This window comes from Trichosurus vulpecula, chromosome 3, assembly GCF_011100635.1.
Source record: "Trichosurus vulpecula isolate mTriVul1 chromosome 3, mTriVul1.pri, whole genome shotgun sequence".
Classification (NCBI taxonomy): Eukaryota; Metazoa; Chordata; class Mammalia; order Diprotodontia; family Phalangeridae; genus Trichosurus; species Trichosurus vulpecula.
The window spans coordinates 60,618,988-60,644,595 of NC_050575.1; the positions used below are offsets into that span (position 1 = coordinate 60,618,988).

General features: G+C 45.3%; 1 protein-coding gene across 4 annotated transcripts in view; it reads right to left on the reverse strand.

Annotated features, from left to right (window-relative positions):
- Positions 1-25,608, reverse strand: part of ANXA6 (annexin A6) — a 60,384-nt gene that overhangs the window by 18,356 nt on the left and 16,420 nt on the right. For all 4 annotated transcript variants that reach the window (XM_036749144.1, XM_036749147.1, XM_036749148.1 and 1 more), the window contains exons 3-15: positions 16,909-16,999; positions 16,331-16,425; positions 16,021-16,134; positions 14,580-14,670; positions 11,948-12,027; positions 9,837-9,893; positions 8,698-8,791; positions 8,254-8,349; positions 7,063-7,121; positions 6,659-6,781; positions 5,656-5,714; positions 3,627-3,705; positions 2,486-2,567 (exon numbers count right to left, since the gene is read on the reverse strand). In XM_036749144.1, coding sequence (XP_036605039.1) covers positions 2,486-2,567; positions 3,627-3,705; positions 5,656-5,714; positions 6,659-6,781; positions 7,063-7,121; positions 8,254-8,349; positions 8,698-8,791; positions 9,837-9,893; positions 11,948-12,027; positions 14,580-14,670; positions 16,021-16,134; positions 16,331-16,425; positions 16,909-16,999 — 1,120 coding nt within the window. The remainder of the gene's footprint in view (positions 1-2,485; positions 2,568-3,626; positions 3,706-5,655; positions 5,715-6,658; positions 6,782-7,062; positions 7,122-8,253; positions 8,350-8,697; positions 8,792-9,836; positions 9,894-11,947; positions 12,028-14,579; positions 14,671-16,020; positions 16,135-16,330; positions 16,426-16,908; positions 17,000-25,608) is intronic.

A 25,608-nucleotide genomic window follows, 5' to 3' on the forward strand; every position in this document is an offset into this window, starting at 1 on the left:
CTTCAACTCAATACACTGAAAACAGAACTCATTAAAATCTTTTCTCCTAAATTCATTCTTCTTCCTAGTGACCCTATTTCAGTCTAAGGCGACACCATTCTTCTTGTCATCCAGGTTCACAACCTAGGAGTCACCCTCACCTCTTCACCCTCCCTCATGGCCATATCCCATAAGTTACTGAAGCTTACTGATTCATCCTCTCCAAGAACTCACACATCTGTCCCACTCTCTCTACTTACATAGCTACTACTTAAGCCCGAGCCCTTATTACCTCTTACCTGAACTACTTCCTAATCGGTCCCTCTCTAATTTGTTTTCCACAGATTTGCCAAATGGATATCCCCAAGGCATAGGTCTGATCAAGTTGAACCCTTACTCAAGAGCCTTCAATGGCTTCCTATGCACTTGAGTATAAAATAGAAACTCCTCTGTTGGGTATTTAAAGCTCTTTATACCCTGGTTCTAGCCTATCTTTTTGGTCTGATTACATATCTCTCCCTCTCATACATTCTATGTTCTAGCCAGCCTGATGTACTTACTATTCCCCATACATAGCATTCTCTCTTCAAGCTCCTTTGTGAGGTCCTCTCCCCGCTCCCCAACTAAAGATGTGTACTCTCTCTCCCTCCTTATCTCTTAGTCCCTTCAAGGTTCGGTTCAAGAGGTATTTCCTGCTTTCTCAGATTAGTGTCCCCATTACGATATGTCTGATACATGCATATATACAATGCATGGACCTGTATAGATATCTGTATATGTATATATGTACATATATACCTACATGTATATTACATGTGATATATATTTAATATTTACTTAATATGTACTTATAAATAGAAGGTAAGTTCCTTGAGGGTAGGAACTTATTTCATTTTTATCTTTGTATCCTTAGGACCTAGTACAGTGCTTGGCACACAGTAAGCACTTAACAAATGCTTGCTGACTTGAAGATCAAGAAAGGTAGGGGACATCAGACACTTAGCAGGATTTGGAACTAAATGACCAGACCCCAAGAATAGTAATCAACAGGCCAACTTCAATGTACAGAGAGGTATGTGAAATGTCTCAGGGATCTGTCCTTGGTACTGTGTCTTGCAACATATTTTTTTAATCAATGACTTAAACGAAGCCATGCTTATCAAATCTGAAGATGATACAAGGCTGAGTGGGACGGCTAACATGGATGACAGAGTCAGAATCCAAATATACCTTGACAGGTAAGAACAGTGGATGGGATCTTAGGAGATCAAATGTAGTAGGGGTAACTAAAATCTTACACTTGGTTCAAGGAGTCAGCTTCAAAGGCAACTAGTAGTGGTTAAGTCATTCATGTGAAAAGAAACTGAAGGTTTTAGTGTGACCTAGCAGTCCTAGGTAGCAGACAAAAGAGCCAAATAATCTTACACTGCATTGTCAGTTAGTGTCCAGAATAAGAGAGGTGATTGACCCACTGTGCTCTGACCCAATTGGGAGTCCTGTGTTCAGTTGTAGCAGCCACATTGCTGAAGAGAGGAGTTCTGAGAAAAGGGAGCCAGGATGAAAGGTCTTGAGGTGATGCCATATAAAAAACTGGTTGGAGGAATGGCAGATACATAGCCTAGAGATCTTGTGGGACAAAGGATAGTCATCTTCAAGTATTTGAAGGACTGTCATGACAAAAGAGGTCTTCATCTTAGTCTTGGTCTGCTTACCTCCAGAAGGCAGAAAGCGGAGCAAAGTGTGGAAGTAGCAGAGAAACATATTTGATATGGATATAAGAAAAAAAACCGGCCAAAGATGGAATGGATTGTTTCCCTGGAAGTCTCCAAGCAAAGGTGGAATCCTTAGATTAAATGGCTTTGGGGGAGAAAAAGCTGATTTTTGCTAACTGAAAAAAACATATACATATTTTTAAAATGGCTTCACGGCAAGTGGGGAAGATCTCTTTCTAGCTCAAGAGCCTCTGTGAGATTCAATGGCGATGACCATCTGGATCATTTCAGGGATCCCAGACCTTCCTTTCCTCCTCTACTAAGTTCTCTTGCCAGAGTGCCAGATGGGCACTAGGTGGCAGCAGGTAGCACTTAATTCATTAGCTCCTCACTGGACACCGCCCTCTATTTGCTGGTATTGAGATCATGACCAATATCTGATGTTTGTAAGGGTCTATTTTTTTTCATAGCACTGCCACATATTTTATCATACCACCTCATGATTTCAGCAGGGCAAAAATTACTTGTTCCATTTTACAGAGAAAAAGAGAGGCCAAAATTTGAATTTGCCCAAGGTCACAGAGCTGGCTGCATATGAAGTACTGGAATCCAACTCTCCTGGCTCTCAAGCGTCTTTCTTTCCAAAATGCTACAAGTCTTCACTCAAATAAGTTAAAGATCGAAGAAAGTCTTGCTTGTTTACAAAGCCTCTAGTTCTAGAACCTGACCTTGTTATACCCCCCCCCTCTTTTTACCAGTCTTTCCCCCATAACCTCCACAAGCATTCTCCTTACCTAGGCCTTTCATGGCCTTCCTCAGGGCCTTGGCATCTGCTTCTGGGTCAAAATTTGGGGTTGGACGTACTGTCCCCTTGAGCTATAAGAAGCAAGAGAGAGCTGAGTGGGATGTTGAAAGGCACTCCCCCGGGGCCCTAGAATAGAAGAAGGGGGTTTCCCAGCAAGTGCTGGGCCAAGCAACTGGCAGGAAGAAGGGAGTGGGGAGTAGGTGCACAGCAAACAGACCCTGCGCTCCTGGCAGGCAGACAGAGAAAGAGACCACCATGGCTCAGGGCAGCAGTGCGTATCCAGTGGTGTTCTTGAAAAGCAAAGAATTCCAGGTGATAGAGGCTGTCTGAAGCTTTGGATTACATGGAATCAGAGAATGAGCTAGAAGGGACCTTGGAGATAGCGAGTTCAAATCCCTCATTTTATAGGTGAGAAAATTTGCCCAATGGTCATACAGACAGTCGATGCAAAGCCAACGCTGGAACTCTGGTCTCCTGACTACCTGTCTAGTACTTCTAGCTTAAGGTCAGGGTAACACTAGTTCCTCTAAGGTTGGCCTTTCAACTCTCTCTCCCTGGTCTCCTTTAGTCCTGTCCCTTGCCCAAGTTACCTTTTCCCTTTCAGGGGCATTTCTAGACCCCAACCCCACCTGATGGGGAAGGAAGGGGAGTCAGTACTGGGGTAATGATTTACTTCAAATATTCCTGAGCCTATTCACACCTCCTTACATAGGCATATAAAGGACCCTGGGAGTCTCATTACAGGGTCTCAGATTCTCAGGGACCCACGGCAGTGTGTGCCCAAGCCAGTTTGATCTCTGCTCTCATGCATCAAAGCCCCGGCCATCGGCAGTGGGCTGAGAAAGGCTTTTTAGAATAATTAGTCCATCTTGCTTCAGCAATCCCTGTTAGTGGTTAACAGCTTCCCCAGAACCTTCCAGCCCATTCGGTTAAGGGTTTGATGCAGGAATTTCAGTGCCACCATCACTTGGAAGAAAAGGAAGCCTTAGTGTTTGTCCCAGCACCTCCCATTGGCCTCCAGGGGGAGCCTGGAGCCAGAAAAGGAGAAGGTGGGAGCCAGTTGTCAGAGAGGAAAAGCCACGTGGTCCAGGATGCAAGCAGGAAAGGGAGGGTGGGGGCACGGGTCTGACCTCCACTCGGGCCACTGCACTAAGTTCCCACATCTGATAGGCCACCTTCGCTGCCTCTGGGAAGAATTGGCCTGCAGCACTGGAAGGGAGGGGATGGGGGAAGGAAGAGGACAGGTATAGTGAGGAAGCACCGGACCCGTAAATCAAATGTACTCCAGCCCCCTCCCCCAAGGTGCACACAGGATGCTGAGCCCTCTTGTTTCATTTTGGAGCACGGCGGGGAGAACAACTTCAGCCTCCCTCCTCCAAGGTCATTTAAGCAGCCCTGAAATACTCTACTTCACCCCTCAAAAGATTTAGAGGAACCTCATTTTATGCAAACCCAATATGGAAAAATTCAGATTAAACCCAGAGAGAAATTTAGGTTTATCTTTTAAAAAAGAATTCACTGAGGGGACACTTTAGACAATAATCCTCCATTGAGTTTAAAATAGAACAATTTTAAAACTGTCAGCTTAGGAATTGAATGGTTGCATAAAGGGAGGTCAACATACACAGTTAGCTGCCTAGGTACTGTTTCATTCCATAAAGAGTTCATCTTTACTCACCCTGGGGAAGGAGGCAGTTGGATGTTTCCAACCCTGTGAGAGAAGGAAGGTGCCCTCCCATCCCCACAGCACCCTGCTCCTGATAGCCTACCACTGGAGGTTTTTCCCAGCTGTAGCCAGGGTGTTTAGATAACCTTGTTTGAGGACATCCTCACTGGGAAAGTCCCTCCTGCTTTGCTGGGTGAAGGCCTGATTCCTCAGCCCATGGCAAGCCCACATAGATCCAGCATGGCAGGTGATTCCTTGGCTCTGAGGTTAGGGACCTCACTTGTCTTAATATCTACCTCAGGAGTTAGTACAGGACTCTGAATACAACATGCACACAGGGAAGGTCTGCTAACTAAGCTGACATCAACCCCAGTACATACTCCAGGGATGAATTTTAGAGAACTGGAGGGTTCAAGGTCTTCCATTCTTACATCCACAGACACATAGCTGGGGTCACCACAGTCATACTCAGCATGGTATCCATATATACAGATATACAGTCACACAAATCTAATCACACACATTGGCACCCATACTCTGTGTGTGTGTGTGTGTGTGTGTGTGTGTGTGTCTCACATCATATGACCTACACATAATTTGACTACCTATCATTCAGTCAGCTGAGAATTACGTGTAGGAATTCCCTCCACAAAAGAGGACAATATAGTCACAGATAAGTAAATTCTAGGGAGTTGACTAAGGCCCATGGAGGGCAAGTGACATCTTCAAAGTCACAAGGCTAGCAAGTATTAGAGCTAGGATTTGAATTCAGGTCTTCCGGACTCCCAGCCCAGCACTGTTTACTATACCACAAGATCTTCCTTCCCTCTCTCTCCTACACACACAGTAAGCACTTAGGTATCTGTTTAATTGAACTGTATACGCAGCCATACAGAGATAAGAATGCTTGATTCTTGGCCTTTCTCCAAATAGCTGGCTTGGCCCTCCCATATACACTGGAGGCTTCTTCCTTGCCCTTAGGACTCTTCTCTCACTGGCCTACTGAACTCCGGGACACATTCTGGATTTGTCCCCCCAGTGTTGGGGTCTCCAGGTACAAAGATCATCCAAAAATATGGGCTACAGAGACCAAAGAGAAAGAAGGCTCAGCTCAGCCCTGGCCAAAAGCTTGAGTTGTTAAGAGTCCTAGCCTCAGGAACAGTTAGGAAAACGGTACACCCACATACAAACATACACGGAAAAATCACACTTTATGGAGAGAGAGAATTCACCTCAGGCCACTAAAATATCCTTACTCCCCTCCTCCCTCCCTCTCTGCCCCACCTACCGCCAGTGCCACACTGGACCTTGAACCTCCTTGCTGTGAATTACTCACTCTCTCCAAGTGGGGTATGAGGTAAAAGAAAAGAGGGACAGGATGGCTCTTCCCTCCCCACTTTCACGACCTGCTGTGACCTCTTCTCCTGACCCTCCTCCTACCAGGGGTGGGCCATTCGCTTCCCTCCAGAAGAAGGGTACAGGTGGTGACTTACTCATCATCCCCACCACACAACTTCAGCAGGGCTTTTTTGTACTCTCCAGATGTGTCATTCTAGGAAGAGAGAAAGAGCGGGGAAGATTAGCCTTCAGCTCCCCCAGCCAGCATCACCTTTCAAAGCAACGGGTGTCTAGGCTCCCTCCTCAGCGGGTGTGGAGAGGCCCTCAAAACACCCAAAGAAGCAGGCGAAATGGAATGAATACCCTTGTCATCGTTGGGTACTGAGCTTCTCTTCCAGTGGAGGGTACGAAGGGGGAGCAACAGGACCACGTAAACCAGTAGAGCCACTCCAGTCTCTTCATAAATCACTTTCCAATATTCCTGCTTTCACCCTAATTTTGACCTCCAGCCCCCATCCCCAGCCCTGCACTTCTCAGCCACAGTTCTCCTAGGCAATCAACGCCAGACAAGCCCAAGGTCATACAGTACTTCCTCTTTCTGGGGGGTTGATTTCCTCCTCTGTACGCTAAGGCTTAGACTAACTGGTCTGTAAAGTTTGTTCTTAATGCTACTGCCTTCTCTCTGTGGATGACATCCAAATTAGCCTGTGTATACCTCGTTTGCACGTAATTGCATATTGTCTCCCTCATCAGACTACAAGTTCCTTGAGGGCAAAGACTGTTTTTTGCCTTTCTTTGTATCCTCGGTGCTTAGCCCAGTGCCTAGCACATAGTAGGTGCTTAAAGAAACTCTTGTTGGCTGACTTCTAACCCTAAGGTTCTGTGATCAATGAATCCTTGGTAGAGGATGGGATGATCTAGCTGAGGGGCGCAAGCTTCTTTAGCAACCAAATAGGACCTTTCATGTCACTAAAATGCTACCTTCTTTATGTCTGTCCCTATCTTTAAGTCCTCTGACCTGACCAGGATTCTCAGAACTCTAAGGGACTTACGGGTCTGTCATGGGATTCCTTGTGGCTGGGCCTCTTGATTCAACCTCCTCGGCCTTGGAATAAGCCATCAGTCCTTCCCTCCCCTCCATTCCAAGCCTGTGCTCACCTTAATCATGCTGTAAAGGGACTTCTCATATTTGGTCCGGAACACCTCCCTAATGTCAAGCATATCCAGCTCACTTCGGGAGACCATGATGCGGATCAAGGTGTTGTCCCGAGTTCCCAGGCCCTGGAAGAGACACAGGTCGGGGTGGGGAAGGAAGACAACTAAGATGATTCCTTCCTGGGGCAGCCCCTACAGAAGAGGGAATTGTCAAAACAGGACTTGGTGACCCTCCATCTGGCCAGGGTCTACCGAGAGAAGATGTCCCACATAGTCCCGGAGGCGAGGTACAGCATGATCTGATTCAATTCGTCTTTTCTGTACAAAGTACTGGGCTGGAAACTGCCAGTCCAAGCAATGGGATCCTGCCCTCTGCTCTTCAATCCCACCCCAGGTCCATCACTCACCTTCATGGCTTTAAAGAGCCTTTCTGCGAAATACTCTGCAGTGCTCCGGATACACTTTACTAGGAGAAGGGAAAAGGGATTGAGTAGGGCTGAAACACAGTCACTGAACCTGGGGCCCATAAGACCTGAACTTAGAAATCATAGCATGATGGAATCAGAAGGGACCCTGAACCAATCTCTTCATGAAGTGACTTACTCAGGGTCATTCAGTAAATCGACAGTGTAGCTGTCAGGTCTTCGGACTCCTAGTCTGGGGCTTTTGATCATACCAGCAACCCACAGCTTTCCCTCAGTCACCCCTTTTCAAGAATTTTGTTGTCATTCAGTCATTTTTTCAATCGTGTCCTACTCTTCATGACCCCATTTGGGATTTTCTTGGCAAAGATACTGGAGTGGTTTGCCATTTCCTCCTTCAGCTCATCACACAGATGAAGAAACTGAGACAAATAGGGTTAAATGACTTGCCTAGGGTCACACATCTAGTAAATGTCTGAGGCTGGATTTGAACTTAGGAAGATGAATCTTCCTGACTCCAGGGCCAGTGCACTATCCACTGCCCTACCTAACTGCCCCAGAACCCAGGGATGCAAATCCCAAACATCCTCTTTATCTCAGGAAACCCTTCCCCAACCAAGAAAACAAGCACTGTCCTCTCTCTCCAAAACCATGTATAGAACCTAAAAAGCAAAAGGACAGGTCTAATGAAAATCAGACAGCAAACCCAAATAGAAATGTAATGAGCTATGTGCTTCCTTCCTGGTCTCTTTTGGTTTTCAGGAGGAAGACTATTTGCTATAGATACTAGGGTTTTCTGAATCAAGGCTGTGGACACGAGGGTTCCCTAAATCTAGCCTGTGGATAGGAGGATTCTCCATGAGGGGTCCCTGAATCTAGGCTGTGCAAACGAGGGTTCTCTGAGTCTAGGCTGTGGACATGAGGATTCTCTGAACTTAGTCTCAAAGACATTAGGAAGAGAAAGCATGGATAGGTAGAAAGAAGGGGAGCTATTGGGAGAAATGGGAACAAGGCCAACAGCAATGTCTTAGAAGGCTTATTTTTTGAAAGCCACTGACCCAGAAACTCAAGGACCTGAACCCTTATCACCCTAACTGAGAGAACCATGTGCCACCATTAAAACAGCCCCATGGGAGATGATAGGAAGAGGAGAAAGGATGGGATGTCAGGACCTACCGACAGCCAACATTAGCTTCTCAAAGTCCCCAGACAGCTCTCCTCGGATGCTGGCCTCAATAGGGATCCCTGTGGTCTTCAGATATTCATCAAACACTGAATATAGGAGACAAGGCTGTTAGGCAGGGACATATGGTGAGGCTGACATACAATAGAGAGAGGAAAGTCAGGGCTAGTGTTCTGGAGAGGGCGTGAGAGGGCCATACTGCTGCTCAATAAGAAGTGAGACTAGTACTTTGGTGGGGAATATAATTATCTACACACATACCCCATCTATTAAAAAAAAACCAACAAAATAAAAAAAAAACCAAAGTAGTAACCAAAAAGGAGACTTAGCCCAAAGGATTGGTGAGAGATAAAAGAACAAAGATGTATATTCCTTGGGGCAACTGTGGTGCTTGCACTGGGCTGCTGGCTAAAAGGGTCCTGGGACCCTGGGCTCACCCAGCCTCAGATGCTGTTTACTTCGGTTTCCCAAGATGTAGATGAACTGGGCCTCATCAGTTCCCCATTTCAGTTCCCCAGCTTCATACAGGTCCTGTAGGAGCAGGGAAAACTTCATCGTGCCAGGAAATGCTTTGCCGACCCCTCCTGGGTGGGATATGGCCTATCACACAACCTCAGAGAAAGGCCAGGGAAGGGGACTGTGTGGCTGGGGAAGTCCCAAGCCAAATCACTAGTGCTGTTTCCCTGTCAGCAAGTCAAGTAATCATATTAACCACTCCCGCTTACCTCCCTCCACCCCTCCACAAATGACCAGGTCAGCTAAGGGCTTCAAGGTCCTCAAAAATGAACGACTGATTCTCTGCCCTGACCATTCTCCAAATAAAGCTGGCCCTGGCCTCTCCAAACCACACTAGAGGCCAGTCTCCTATTTGAGAGTGGCTGAGACACATGAAGTATCTCATGGGCCCCTCCCAGCTCCACCCTGCACTCTGGATTTCCTGATTGCTGAGGTTCTTAGGCCTAGGGGTCCCCCAACAGTATAAGCTTCCAGAACAAAAGGGGAACAGAGCTCATCTCGACCAGTTGGAAAAGCCCAGCTGGAGATTAGCTGGAGAACATTCTAGGGGGTAGGAATTTTCAGAAACCACGACTTTTTTTCTTTCTCCCCATTAGGGAAAGTGAAAGAAGGGAATGAACATTTACATAGCACCTATGTGCCAAGCACTTTTTACAAATATGGTCTCATTGATACAACAATCCTATAAGACAGGTACTATTATTATCCCCATTTAACAGTTGGGGAAACTGAGGCAAATGGAAGTTAAGTGACTTGCCCAGGGACACATAGCTAGTAAGTGTCTGAGGTTAAATTTGAACTCAGGTCTTCCTAACTCCAGACCCAGCCAACTCCAGACTGCATCTACTGCTCCATCCACTCTAGCTGTTTCAGTGAACAGTTAGCCCCTGCACAGCCAGCAAGGAAAGTCTCTGGGATACCAGCTGAGTGGGTGGAACTCAAATAGGAGGTACAGAGAGCCTCACTGATGGGGGACAATTCCCTTCCCTGCAGAAGGACGGTTCACAGTATACGCCAAGGAATGGCCCTTGATCCAACTCTACTACAGGCTTTCCTTTACCTTGACGTCTTGGGCAACCAGGTCCTCGCTCACCACGTCATCTTCCTCCCGGGTCCCCTGGGGCAGGGAGACACAAGAGACACCTTCTTCAGGAGCCTGCTCACATCCCAGAGCCAAGAGGGAAGTCAGGGCACGCCAACCACAAGGAAGGCTGGGAAAGTGGCTTGGATAGTGGAAGTAGTAACCATGCTCCTTCCAGGCAGCACTTAGCTTGCTGCCTTCCTTTACTATTCCTACTCCGAGAGTTTAGTCCCTGAGTGAAATGATCCTAACTTCCAGTCCTCACTTTTGGAACCAGGGCAATCAAAGGGAAACATAGTCCTCTCTTGTGGGCTACTGCCCTCATACCACTCAGGGTGTCAGCAGCCATGAGGGGATCTTCTGCAGGCATCATCCCGGGCTCTAGATCTGTTCCCTGTCCCATCGTCATCAAATACAATCCCGGGTGCTAATGGGCTTACCTCTCCCTTGGAGGAAGAGCTACATTTTAACAAAGATCTTAACTCCAAAGTAGGTATTTCAGCACACCCTCACTAGTGGCTAAGGCCATACGTGGTTTCTCAGAAGGGATCAAGGATTCATGTGGCTGTCTCTGTTGTTCCTACTAAGAGCCCACATTCCACTGTGCTTTTTTTGCAGTCTTTTCCTCATAAGTGTATGTAGGGTTTTGTCTCCATTTTACAGATGAGGAAATTGGAACTCAAGGGATTTGCCCAACACCACGTGAGCTAATAAATGTCAGAACTAGTATTCTTTGCACTATAATCCTTCCACTATGTTAGTGCCCCAAATCTGTCTGTTCTGGATTAGCTTTTCTTAGAGTGGGCATGAGGAAGGTCTATCCCTATGTCAAGAAATGCCTGTTTGTCGAGGGCTCAGAATGAGGCCAAGGGAAAACAATACACAGGTGGAAGCACTGGCTTTGCTATCTTAGTCTTTCGAACACTTATCTTCCCATATCACCAGGAAACAACTCAAGACAGAGCAGAAGCACCAGGAGCTCTGATCAAAGAGATCTAGTTGAAGCTCTGATGTCCTCAAGAACTGCTGAGAGTGAATGAATGAATGAATGAGAAGAAAAGGCAGGAAAACTGAACTTGCGACCTCTCTTTCTCCCTGTGGGGAGAACGAGGAGGGCTGGGGCTGCCCCAGGAGCCAGAAGAGGGAAGGAGAGCACAAGCAAGGCCTTGCACTCATAGTGAGCTGTGTGTGTGAATGTCTTTGTGAATGTGTGTGTGTGAATTGCATAGGAGTGTGCGTGTGCGAATGTGTGTGCTTTGTGAATGTGCGTGAATGTATGCGAGTGTATGACTGTGTGTATGAGTGTGTGCTTGTGTGTATGTGTGTGAATGTATTTGATTGTCCGAATATGTACAAGTGTGTTTGTGAATGTGTATGCATGAGTGTGTTTATACATGTGTATGTGAATGTGTGTGGGTGTGTAAGCGTGAATGTGTGTATGTGTGTGCAAATGTGTATGAGTGTGTGCAAATGTTTTGGCGAATGTGTGCATGTTAATGTGGGTAAATGTGGGTGAATGTGTGTATGTATGTGAGTGTGTTCATGCGTGCATGTACTCCAGTGAGAGGCCCTGCTGGCACCATGCCAAAGAACATGCAACAGGAAATGGGCGTATGACAAAATGCACGTGCCCACATCTGCAAAGAACAGGAAGCAAGAGGGAAAGACAGGAAGGAACGAAAAAAGATTCTGCTTCCCAATAAACCAGTCTAAAAAGCAGAGCGGAGAAGTGCGGGCATGGCATGGGCAGTGGCACCAGCATTCATAGATTGCTTTAAAGTTTGCGAAGCACTTTATACATCCCACCTGATGTGATCCTCACAACCCTGGCAGAGAGGTGCCACTATTATCCTCACTTTACAGATGAATGAACGTGGGGCACACAGAAGTTAAATGCCTTGCCCCGAATATCTCTAAGTCAGGATTTGAACTTGGGTCTTCCTAATTCCAGGTCCAGTGCTCTATTTACTACGCCCTGAGGGGTGACAGAGGAAAAAGAAGAAAGCCCCAATCCAAGGAACTGGTGTCTCCCCAATGTGGTGACAGGGGATAAGTCCAGGGAGGAACACCCATCACCAGCCTGCCGTTACCTGGAGCAAGACCACAAGCATCTTCTTGAAGTGGCCAGAGGTGTCAGCAATAACATCTTCCTCCAGATTCCGTTCGTATGCTGGAAGGAAGGAGCAATAGCTTTAGCTTTTCCAGCCTCCAGGAAATTCCCTAAGAAAAGGCCCAGTTGGGACCCGCTTCTCCCCAAACAGCAAGCAGGTGCCTCTGAGCGCACTTTACCATCCACCACTTCCTCAAGGTCTACCCTCTGCCCCACCTGTCTTCTTAGCAACCCCCAGAATGGCCTCAGCTCATTCCAACCTCTGGACCTTCACTCACATTGTTCCCCCACCAGTCCCTTTCTTGGATCCAACCAAACCCCACCCATACTGCATCAACACCTGATTCAAGTTTCCCATCCCCCCCCCCCCCACATATGAAGTCCACACCATTCTCCCCCTTCTGAATGAACCGCTATGGCTCTTCCTCTGTGGCCATAGCAACAGCTCATATTTACGCAGGAAAATAACTTCCTTCACAAAAGCCCTTTGAGGGAGGGGTATGAGTAATATTATATCTATTTTTACAGAGCAGGTGCCGGAGCTCAGAAAAGAGAAGTAACTTGCCCAAGATCACTGGATAGGCAACAGCAGGGCCAAGACTGAACATGTCTTTGGACTCCAGATCCAGCACCCCTGCTACCGTACTACACTGCCACTGTTCAGCTCAATCATCTACCATTTAATGTGCATGTGTCTTACTTAAGTGTAAGATCTGAGGGAAGAGACTGTATGTTTATAATTATATTTTCTATTGAGGACCAATAAATCAATTTATCCTACAAGGCAATTAAATCAATCTATGGCATATTTGTCTATATACATATATGTGTATATATACACACAGAGACATATACACATTAAAAATTTTATATCATATTAAGGTATTTTACACACACACATATAAAACCTTAATATGACATAAATTTTTTTCAGAGAAGGAAACAGTAATTCTTATCTTTTAAGAAGAAGAATAGATAATATTAAGTTCTAATATTTCTATTTTAGCATATTACATATGTATTACTATATTACATATAATATTTAGCATATTACATACAATAATACAATATTAGCATATTACATATTTGAGAATACGTAATTTCTTGGATTATTGAAATCTGATTCACCTTCCAATGCACTAGCAGATCTAACCATGCCTTGGATGATGGCCTCATTGCTATGCTCCCTCTCAGTCCCATGAAAAAAGTCACCCATACCCACACCCACACACATCCCCCCTTCCCCTTCTTCCCATTTAGCTAGCCTGATCGATAGATCAACCAGTCTATGATGTGCAGAACTGCGCTAGGCACCAGGGATATGAAGACAAAAGTGAACCAATCTCTGCTTCTCAGGGGTCCACATTCTTTACAATTTGCATGTGGACAAGTATATATGAAATATATATATGTGTGTGTATATATATATGTATGCATATATACACATACATATATACACATATGTGTACGTACTTGTATGTATATACACGTGTGTGCATATAAACATAAAATATTATATATATATATGTATATATAGATATATAATATATATATGTATGTATATAAGGTAACTTGGGAGGAGGTCACAGAAGGTGGCATTCTAGGTGAGTTTGGAAGGAAGGAAGGGATCCGAAGAGGCAAAGGTGAGGAGACAGAACATTCCAGGTGGAGGGGGTGGGGGGAGCCAGTACAAAAGCATGGAGACAAGAGATGGAGTGTCACATGACCCCAAGAAGACTAATTTGGCTGGACCACAGAGTTAAGTGAAGGCTAGAAAGGCCAGTTGGGGCCAGGTCATAAAGGGGCTTTAAAGGCCGAACAGAGGAGTTTACACTTGATCCTAACAATAGGGAAACAGTGGAGTTTATTGGCTGGGGCAAGTGATGGGGTCAGACCTGCATTTTAGGAAAATCAGCTACATAAAGGATAGATTGAAGAAGGGAGGGACTTGAGGCCAGGGGACCACTTAAGAGGCTATAGCAACAGTCCAGCCAGGAGGTGATGAGGGCCTGAACCAGGATGTCTTCAAACACACAGTCGGTCACCAGATTCTAAGCCTTTACAGGTGTGTCTGACTTGTTAGTACTTGGCCTCTGCTGCCATTGGCTTTAGAAGCTAAAGGTCATCTGTGTGCCACCTCTTGATACATCAAAAAAGGACTTTTTCCAGAGATACTTAATATAACAGTCAATAAGTATAAGTGATAGTGTTGTCTAATGGATAGAGAGCCTTGAGTTCAAGTCATGCTGGCTGTGTGACCTGGACAGGTCCCTAAGCCTTTCAGGGCTCTGGGAAACTCTTATAAGGAAGGAAAGGTGCTGACCTGTACCAGAAGAGGGATTTTCCAGAGGTTCCCTAAGACAGTGAAATCACAGGTCCAGTCCCTGTCTCCTATGTAATAAATGTGCTTCAGTTGGCTGTTACAGGCAATGAGAGAGACAGGCAGAGGGAGGAGAGAGATGGGGGACCCCTGAAGAGCAGGAAGGAAGGGAAATATATGGAATGTCTGCATGCACAGGTGAGCTTGTACTATGGGTGCATGGACTCATGGCCAATGCCCCCTAGAATAGGTCCTCAAAAAATTCTTGCTGAATTCCAACAGCCCTTCTCACCATCCTTGTAGGCTTCTGCTAGCTGGTGGATCTGCTGGTTGGTTCGGGAGGCCAGGATCTCAATCAGGCACTTCTCATCTGTCCCAATGCCCTAGATGAAAGGACAAACCCAGTGAGAGGCAGAGGTTGGGAGTTGTGGAGGGGACTGTCACCAGGGTGCGCCATCTTTCAACCTGAGGGAACCTTAGAGATTAGCCAGAGCCAGTCCCAGTTCAGTGGTGGGAAAGGGCCACACTCTGGCCACAGACTTCCCTGGCTCTCCCTACCTCAAGACTTAGGGATCTCATGTCACTTCAACCCCTCTTTCCATTCAATAAACTCCAGTGGGTCCCAATTACTTCTAGGATCAAATGCAGAACCCTCTGTTTGGCTTTTAAAGGCTTTCATAACCTGGCCCTTCTGGCATTTCCAGTCTTCTCTCACCTCCCATCACATTATTCTTCAATCTGGTGATGGTGATTCTCTCACAAAACATTCCACCTTCTGATTTCATGAATTTTCCAACCCCATGCCTGGAATTCTCTTTCTCCTCATCTCCTCCTCCTAGTTTCCCTGGCTTCTTTAAAGTCTCAACTAACATCCTACCTTCTACAAGAAGTCTCTCCCAGTTCCTCTCTGAGGTTATTGCCAACTTATTCTTTATAATCTTGTTTATATGAAGTTGTTTACATATTATTTCCCCCATTAGATTACAAGCACCTTAAAGGCTGGCTCTGTCTTCACCTTAGAGCTTGGCACAATGCTTGTGCTAAAGGCATATAGTTGGTACTTAATAAATGCTTGCTAAATGACTTTTTTTTAAGCAGAATTTGATAACAGTTATCTCCCACTATACTGCTTCAACTAGATTGGTCTCCTCACCATCATGTTAATGATGGAGATAGGAGAAAGGACTTTACAGATCAGCTAATACAAGCCCCTTAACCTACAGATGGGGAAGCTGAGGTCCAGAGAAGAGATGTAAATTGTTCAAAGACAAACAGCTAATTAGTAGAAAGAAGAGAGTAGAATACAGGTCTCCTAACTCCAACATTCTATCTACTTTTCTACACTGCTTTCCACTTGACAGATGAGAAAACTGAGGCTCAGAGACACTCAGGCATCCTTGCCCTTGGACCTTTTCTTCTGCTGCTTCCTCTGCCCAGAATGCACATCGGCTTTCCCACCTTTCCCCTCCAAAGGCCTCTACTTCCTTCCTTCATGTATCATTCCTTTATAATCATCTTGTTTGGTGATCTCCCTTTCCTGAAGTTTACACCACTCTCTTGCTATTTTGCATATCCTTCTTCAAATGTCTTTTTTCTCTAGATTTCAACATCTTATTTTCTCAAGCTATCCTATGAGCCCTCAAGGACCAGGACTCAGTACCCTGAGGGGAGCGCTTGGCAAATGTCCATTCACTAATCGCATAGTCACCCTACCCCCAGCCACAACTTCTTACCGAGATGGCATCTTTAATTTCCTTGGCATCAAAGTAGGCGAGAGGCCTCATCAGGCCCACAATCAGCCGCTCAAACTTTCCTGTCAGCTCGTACTTCAGGTCATCAATGAGGTCCTGTGAGCAGAGCAGGGAGACAAACAGACAAGCCAGATTTGGGGGTGGGGTGGGGTGGGGCTGGGGAGGGAAAGGACAGGCTCCCTGGGGGAGGTTAAGGTGGCTTTTTCAAGGGGAAGTGGTTTGGGGATGGAGGCAGCAGAGGATCTCACAGCCCCTTCATCCCCACCCCCAGCTCCCTGGTGGGGTGGGGTACCTTGCCATAGAGGGATTTGTAGCTCTGACAGATTTCTTGTCTCTGCTTATTGCTCCGAGAGGTGATCAACTCCAAGATGGCTTCTTTGTCACTGCCTATAGGGGTGACAGCCTGTCACTTTGGCCCTGACCCTCCACACATTCCTTCCTCCAAATACCCCCTAAAGATCATCCCCACTTCCCTTCAAGATCCCAAACCTTGACTAAGAGCAGAGAAGGCAGACTAAACAGATATTCAAAGTCTGCCACAGAAAGACACACACACACATAGACACAGATCATCATATCATAGAACAACAGAACTAGACAAAAGCTTAGAGAGCCTCTGGTTTAACCCCTTCTCGTTTTACAGGATAGAGTAAAGCCCAAAGAGAAGTGACTTGTCCACGGTCACACAGCAAGTGAGTGGCAGAAACAAGATGGGACTCCAGGTATCCAGAATCTTGGGTCTACTTCCACTACATCAGATGAAACCTCCTCCTACGCTCCAAGGTGACTTTGACCTAAGCCCAGGTCTGAGGTTTCCCCTTCAATCCTCTATGCCACAACAACCTCCCCTCCCTTTGGCCCAACACTGACCAAAGCCCTTCATGGCTGTGTACAGGGCCTCAGCATCCCGGTTGGAATCAAAGTCAGCATAATCTGTGATGGAGCCTCGGTACCTATTGCCCTGTCAAGAGAAGAACAAAGAGGCAAATTAAAGAGGAAAGGACTCAGCAGGGGGCTTCTGTGACTCTCAGGTCCAGCAAGCTCTCCCCAGCCCCATGACCCAGGCACAACAAGCCAAGAGCATCCCCGGATTCTCTTCTCACAGCACAAAAGAGGAGGTCGGCACCCTGGCTGGGAGGGCCTTAACCATCGGACCCCACAGAAGAGAAAGGGAGTGTCTGAACGTGACCAGTAATCAGTACAAGTTTGATGATCATCTCAGGTAATTCACCTCAATGTTAATAAAACCAAATCTTACACAGCCACATGCTGACCACTCCACTAATCAACTCTGGCCACACCCCATCCCCTCCTACTTCTTTAGAAAACAAGTGAAGTTATTTACCCAAGGGACTAAGCCACAGCACATGGATGACTTGGGGCACATCCATTTCCCCTGCTGATGACCCAAATCCAAGAGCAGATGAGTGATGCCTGGGGCAGGTGAGACATGCTATCCTCACAGAGGCTTATATCCTACAAGCAGGGTACACATGAACCAAGGAAAGGGTAAGGAGAAGAGTTCTGAGAAAGGATGGCGGTGCCTTTTATCATCTGACCAAAGAATGACCGCATGGGTGTTGGGGCCAAGGTCCCATGATGGCCTGTATGGGATCTGTGGCCACGTGTGATTCTGTCTCCCAGATCTCTCATAGGGGATGGGATGCCCATCAACTGGGAAATGGCTGATCAAGTTGTGGTATATGATTGTGATGGAATACTATTGCGCTATAAGAAATGACAAGCAGGATACTCTCAGAAAAACCTGGACAGACTTACACGAACTGATGCAAAGTGAAATAAGCAGAACCAGGAGAACACTGTACACAGTAACAGCAATGTTGTGTGACTATCAACTATGATAGACTTAACTCTCAGCAACATAATGATCCAAGACAACAGATGGAAAATGCTATCCATTTCCAGAGAAAGAACTGATGAATATGAATGCAGATCAAAGCATACTTTTTAAAACTTTATTGTTCTTGCTTTTTTGTCAGTTTTCTTTCACAACATGACAAATATAAATGTTTTGCACGACTGCACATATATAATCTACATCAAACTGCTGGCCTTCTCAAGGAGGCAGGGGAAGAAGGGAGGGTTAGAATTTAGAATTCAAAATTTTAAACTCAAAGGGTTAAAAATTGTTTTTACATGTAACTGGGGAAAAAAATAAAATGTTAAATTAAATATTTAACAAGATCTCTCATAACCTGACCTCAGGAAGAACAACCCCTACCCTTCCAGAGCACTAGCACCAGGGATGCTGGGCACCCCCCTCTCCATTTCAGAGGGAGACCATTGCTCAGACTCCACTCTAGATCTCACAGGTTTGCTGTAAAGAAAACATCATGGTCATATGAATTATCATCTAGTCTCCTCTCCCCATTTTACAGAGAAGGAAACTAAGGCCCAGATGTTTCCCATAGCAGGGAATCTTAACCTAGAGTTAATGAACTTCTTTAAAAAAAATACTGTATTAACTGTACTTCATAACAATTTGCTTCCTTTGCAATTTGATGTATTTTATGCATTTAAAAACATGATTCTGAGAAAGAGTCCACAGATTTCAGCAGACTACCAGAGGGGTCCAATTCATGCACCCACTTAAAGGTTAGGAACTCCTGCTGCAGAGTCTTAGCCTGAGCTAAGGGCTAACCTTCGTAGGTTTTGGATACTACTCACCTTTGATTCCTCATCTATGGAAAGGGGATATGAATGGCCTTACCTACCTTGCAGATGCTGTTTAATTAAAAATATTAAGCAGCCATCTTAGGCTGCTTAAGGTCAGTCAGTAAACACTTATTAGTCACCTACTAAGTGCAAGGCATTGTGCTGAGTGCTAGGATACAAAGACAGGCAAAGAGAATGCATCTGGTTTCCCGGCCTTCTCTCACAGCTGAAAGGGTTTCTTTGTCAGCTGAGGCCTGAACAGAGAGGAGTGAGCTTCATTCAGCAGGATGCCTCATGGGCTGGTCTCAGGGAGCTCACAGTCTAATGGAGGAGACAACACACAAAACAACCATGCACTAACAATACAAATACAGGATGAATAGGAAGTAATCCACAAAGGGAAGGTCCCAGAACTAAGGTTGATTGGGAAAGGCTTCTTGTGGAAGGCTGGATTTTAGCTGGGACTTGAAGGAAGCCTAGGAAGGCAGAAAGTGGAGATGAGGAAGTAGCACATTCCAGGCACAGGGGACAGCCCGAGAAAATGCCCGGAGCTGGGAGGTGGAGTGTTTTGTTCAAGTAATAGCAGAGAGGCCACTGGCCTTGAAGAGTATGTGGGTGGACTGAGGTAGACGTTGTAAGGTGTAAAAGGACTGGAAAAGTGGGGAGGGGGGGAGGTGGAGAAGGCACGAAGGGCTTTGAATTCCATCCAAATAGAGGATTTTGTGTGATTCAGGATGTGATAGGGAACTTTAAGAGGTCTAAGTCCAGAATGAGGGAATTCACAGTCCTGCTCATTCCTGTCCCCATATTAGAAAGGGCACTGACTAGCTAGAGGCATGATAAAGGGCAGGCCTCAGAGCCAGGAAGACCTGGGTTCAATTCCTGCCTCTGACACATACCAGCTCCATAACCCTAGGCAAGTTATTTAACCTAGTGCTTTAGTCAATTTTCTAAGAATATGAGTTAGAAGGTGCCAACCTATATTGGTGGAGAGAGTTTTCTAATCTGAGAGCTGCCTATGTCAGTGAAAATACAAATCTAGGCCCTATCCCCATTGATAAGCTGGAGAGCATGTGAAGGACAAACAGGAAAAAGAAAGGGTCTGGAAACTATGTCATATGAGTGTCAGTTGCAGGAATTAGGGATGTTTAGTCTAGAGAAGGCCAGGCTTGTGGGGGGTCATGAGTGCTGTCCTCTAGTATTTGAAGGGGCCTCACATGGAACAGGAAGCAGACTTGTTCTGTATACGCCCAGAGGACAGAACAAGGAGCAATGGGCAGATACTGCAGAAAGGTGGATTTTGGCACAACCGAAAGAAAAACTTTCTACCGAGTAGAGCCGTCCAAAAGCAAGATAAACTACCTTGCAGAGTAGCAAATCTCTAGTCACTAGAGGTTTTCAAATAAAGACTGGATAACCAATTGTTTGGAATGTTTTAGAGGAGACTCCTGCTCAGGTACCGGTTGAACGAGATGCCCCGTGAGGCCTCTTCTTGCTCTAACAGTCTGTGACCCCATGGGTCATTGGTATTAGGTTATTACTTGGAACCCTTGTAACTCACATTCTCTACACCCACAGAATGACCAAAGGAAGCACAAACAAGGACTGGTAACTGTCTCAGCCTGATTGCCCAGCAAAGGTGTGCTGCCCACTTTAGGACATTTGAGGACAAGCTGGCTAGTTCCACAGGGGGAGGGAAGGCAAAGAAACCTAGCTGCTCTGAGATGGGCCAGATCTGAAAGCACAATGGGTCTGGTTCAGTAAGGAATTGGATGTGGACCAGCTTGACACCACTGATAAGGATCAGGGCCTAGGAGAGTAACGGGCAGCTTGGGATGCCAGGGAACAGATAGAAGTGTGGGAGTGGGGCAAGGAAGGCCAAAGGTACCTCGTCTAGGCTTGGAGCAGAGGATCTCTAGGGGCCTCTGGGGGATGGAAAGAGCTAACCTGGGCCATCCTGGACTGTCCCCAACAGAGTCCCAGGAGCAGGGTCTCTTTTCCTCTCTCTGCATGGCCCCTTGGAGGCCTGGGTCATAGAGGGCAGGGAGAGAAACTGGAGGGGTGAGTGGTTGTCAAGTAAGCAAGGGAAAAACATTGAGAAAGAAAGGGTTCAAGGAGGTGGGGAAAAAACACCCTGATGTAGCAGAGCTCAGAATCCATGCCATGGGAAGGTTGTACAGGGGCAGTAATGAGGAAAGGGGGAAGAGGAGAAAACGAATACTGTAACACTTTCAAATTTTATGATTCATCATTTCATTTGATTCTCACAACAACCCTGAGTTCTATTATTATCCCCACTTTACAGAGGAAGAAACTGAGGCCAAGAGAGGTTAAATGACTCACCCAGGGTGACCCAATTACTGTCTAAGGAAGAGTTCAAACACATTTTCCACAGTTTTCCAAGAGTGCTTCATACTCTACTTTCTCACTAGCCTCCTCCCCAAAACACTCACTCTCCAGGTTTCTTTCCCCAGTCAAAATCCTGTTTACCCTTTAGGTGAGGAAGGAAGACCTTCCCTGACTGATTCCCAGCCTGTGAGGCGTTCTGCTGAATGAAGCTCACTTCTCTCTATTCAGGCCTCAACTGACAAAGAAACTCTTTGAGCTGTGGGAGAAGGCCAGGAGACCAGCTGAATGCTGAAAGAACATTACCAGAACAGTTCCTGCATTGGGTGCAGAAGCTGTACAAGCTTTCTCAGCCCACTCTTTCTCATTTGATATTGGCATTTTCACTAGAGGCAAATATCCAGGGTGAGGTTTTTCTTTTTTTCTTGGCTGTTTTTTTTTCAACTTTTATTATTGCCTTTTGTATATATAATATAGTGATTTCTCCTTAATCCATTTCCCTACTGGTTCCATCCCAGTAACACTCAAAGTCAATCCACACAAGCACTGGCTGACAGCATATGCAGCATTCAACATACAAGAGTTCCCACCTCTTTATAGAAAGTGTTTTCTTCTAGGTCCTCTGCAACTGAGATTATTCATTATAATTCATCAATTTTCTACTACCTTTAGTGATGCTATCCTTAATACGGTGGTATGTAATGTTCTTTAAAAAAAATTTTAAATTGAATTTTATTTTCACTAAGATCCCCATTCTCTTGCTCCCACTTCTCCCCGTAAATACACAGACACACACACAGACACACACACCCCTTAGTCTGTACTCTGAGTCTATCACCTCTCTGTATGAAGTAGGTAGCATGTTTCATAAAAAATCTTCTGAAATTGTGGTTGGTGTGCTGATCAGAGTTCTTTAGTCTTTCAAAGCTGTCTTTACAATATTCTTGTTATTGTATGAAATGTTCTCCTGATTTCACTTATTTCACTCTTCGTTAATTCACAGAAGTCTCCCTATGATTTTCTAAAACCATTATATGCAGTCTCAGCAGAATAGTATACCATACATTGTTTTTTTTTCTCAATTACATCTAAAAATTTTTTAATGTTTTTAAAAATTTGAGTTCAATATGCAATGCTCCCTCCCCTTCTCCATCCTTGAGAAGGCAAGCAATTTGATATAGATTATATATGTACAATCACGCAAAATATATTTCCATATTAACTATGTTACAAAAGAAAACACAGACCAAAACTAAGAAAAGTAAAGCAAATTAAAAAAAAAAGAAGTATGCTTCAATCTGCATTCATTTCTCTGGAGGTGGACTGAATTTTTCATCACTAAGTCCTTTGGAACTGTCTTCCACCGTTGTATCACTGTGAATAGCTAAGTCACAGTTGATCATTGTTACAATTGTTACTGTGTACAAGGATCAGCTGGTACTGTTCACTTCACTTTGTATCAGTTCACATACATCTTTCTGAAAGCATCCTGCTCATTATTTCTTATAGCACAATAGCATTCCATCACAATCATACACCACAATGTGTTCAGCCATTCCTCAATCGATGGGCATCCCCTCAATTTCCAATTCTTTGCTACTATAAAAATTCTTGTACAAATATGTTCTTTTCCTTTTCCTTTAATCTCTTTGGGATACAGACCTAGTAGTGGTATTGCTGGATCAAAGGGTAGTTTCCCTGCCTATCTCTTTCGATTAGGTCTAATTTTGCTTTTTGCTTTATCTGAGATCATAATTGCTACCCTTGTTTTTTTTCACCTCCAAGGCCTGCTGCTGGCACTGTTGGGTCACAGCCTGTGTTGCACTCCAGGGCTGACCACCCCGCTGTAACAGACCTTTCCTGCTGACCCCCTATGTTGTCACCCTGACCTTCAGTTGGTTCTGCCATTCCAGAAACTGATTTGAGGTATTATGTTAAAGCTGTTTGGAGGGGAAGTTAGGAGCGTGGAGGTGAATTCTTGCCTCTATTCTGCTCTCTTGGCTCCACCTCTTACATGCCATGTATTCTTACAGTACGATAGTATACCACCACACTCATATACCGTAACTTTTTTCAGCCATTTGTGGTGAGGATTTCTCCCCAGTCACTGCTGGTGGAAACTATAGTGGAAGGAATTGTTTTCCCCTCTTTAACTATCTTTTTCTTCTCCTTTTCCAAGATCCTTATATGATCACACCATCACACAGCAAGGTCACTGGTAAAAATCCACTGCCCCAGTGCATTTAGTGAGATTATAGTCTAGACAGCAAGCAGCACTGGAAAGTACACTGAGCTGGGTGTCAGGAGACTTGGCTTCTGATCCTGGCTCTGTAACTACCTCACTATGGGAGCAAAGGAAAATTACTCTTTTCTGTGGGCCTGAGTTTCTTCCTCTTTAAAATGAGGACTGGGGGCAGCCAGGTGGTACAGTGAGTAGAGCACTAGCCCCGGAGTCAGGAGGACCTGAGTTCAAATCCAGCCTCAGACACTTGACACAATTACTAGCTGTGTGCCCTTGGACAAGTCACTTAACCCCAATTGCCCTGCCTACCGCCCTCAAAAATAAACAAATAAATAAATAAAATGAGGATTGGACTAGATTATATCTAAGATTCCATCTAGTTCTAAGTCTCCATTTCCAGAAAAGAGAAGCCAGTGTGTTTTTTAACCTATTTTGTATGTTGGACCCTAATTCCAGTCAATTCTCATGCTGAAAACTTGGGCACAGTAATTGCCAGTTCCTTACCTAACCCTGGTCTCTCTATAGTCTGGTTGCTTCTCTGATACAGTGTCCTGGGAAAACCAATTCACAGCCACCACGTTTGGAGAAGGAATGTTTCAGAGAAAATATTGATGATGATGATAAATAACAGGTGGCACAATGAATAGAGTTTTAGGCCTGGATTCAGGAAGACCCAAGTTCAAATCCTGCCTCAGACACTAGCTGTGTGACCCTGGACAAGTCTCTTAACCTCTATGTGTCTCAGTTGCCTCAACTTTAAAATGAGGATAATAAGAGTGTGTACCTTCCAGTGTGGTGGTAAGGATCAAATGGGGTAACATCTGTAAAGTGCTTCATAAATCTTAAAGTGTTATATAAATGCCAGTTATTATTATCATCATGATAAACTCACATTTCTAAAACATTTTTAGGTTAATAAAGCTTCCGTATTATGTCTAGGGTCAAATACAAACTCTGGCCTTTTAAAGCCCTTCAAACCCTGGATCCAATCTACCTTTCCAGCCTCATTCCACACTACCCTTCTTCACATACGCCAAGGTCCAGCCAAACCAGCCTTCCTGCCATGTCTCACACATGACACTCCATCCCCCATCTCTTCCTCCTTAACATCTATCTCTTAGAGGCAGGTGGTGTACAGTGAATAAGGCTCAGGGCCTAGAGTCAGAAAGATCTAAATTAAAATCTGGCCTTGGACACTTACTGGCTGGGTGATCCTGGGCAAATCCCTCAAACTCTTGTCTGTCTCCGTTGCCTTACCCATATAATGGGGATGATAACAGCACCTGCCTCACAAGGTTGTAGTGAGAATTTCTCAAGAAACATTTATCAAGTGCCAACTATGTGCTCAGCACTGGGGATACAAAGAGGCAAAAGACAGTCCCTGCTCTCAAGGAGTTTACAATTTAATGGCATAGTGTTTGTACTATTTGTAAAATGACATATTTGTAAAATGTTTAGCACAGTGCCTGGCACTTAACTCTTTCCTCCCTTCCTACCTTGGGGGACTATGAGCCCTAATAGCCTTACAAAGAATCTCTAAACCAGGAGTAGGGAACCTGTGGCCTTGAGGCCACATGTGGCCTTTTAGGTCCTCAGATGCGGCCCTTTGACTGAATCCAAACTTTTTGTTCTGTGAAGTGTGGATTCAGTCAAAAGGCCACACCCAAGGACCTAGAAGGCCACATGTGGCCTCAAGGCTGAAGGTTCCCCACCCCTGCTCTAAGTAGAAGGTTCTAGGCCCTAAAATCATACTGGTGGCATGGTCAGTAAGAAGCTTCCACACCTAGCACAGTGCAAGGCAAGCAGAATACGCAGGGGGAGGTACTTGGTTGTTGACACGACAATGCCAAGAGAAAAGATGCCTTTCTGAGTTCCTTGAAAAGTAGCCTGACAGTTGGTATGTGCCTTCCCATCCATCTCTGCCCAGGAAGGTAATCAGGTTACAGTTAATTCAACAGGAGTCATGATGATGGATTCTTCTTCATGGTACCACCTCCCTTTCTGGAACTTCTAATCCTCAACAGCAACCTCACACCCACAGAAGCACACATGAGGAGGGCAAACTCCTGGCCTGGAGCCCTGTGAGCAAAGAGCTTGGAACTGTCTCTGGGTACTGGGGGTAGGGTGAAGACATGCTAAACGCTTGGCCTTTCATTGCCTCCAGAAAGAACACAGGCACTTTCTCTTGCCTCTCTCTTCTAAGACACTAATAGCAATACAGTTAGGCCACATATAGTCAAGTTATTTTCTATGGACAGCATGAGGTATCAGGAGGGGTACCATTTCTGTACAGGGCATTAAGGGCA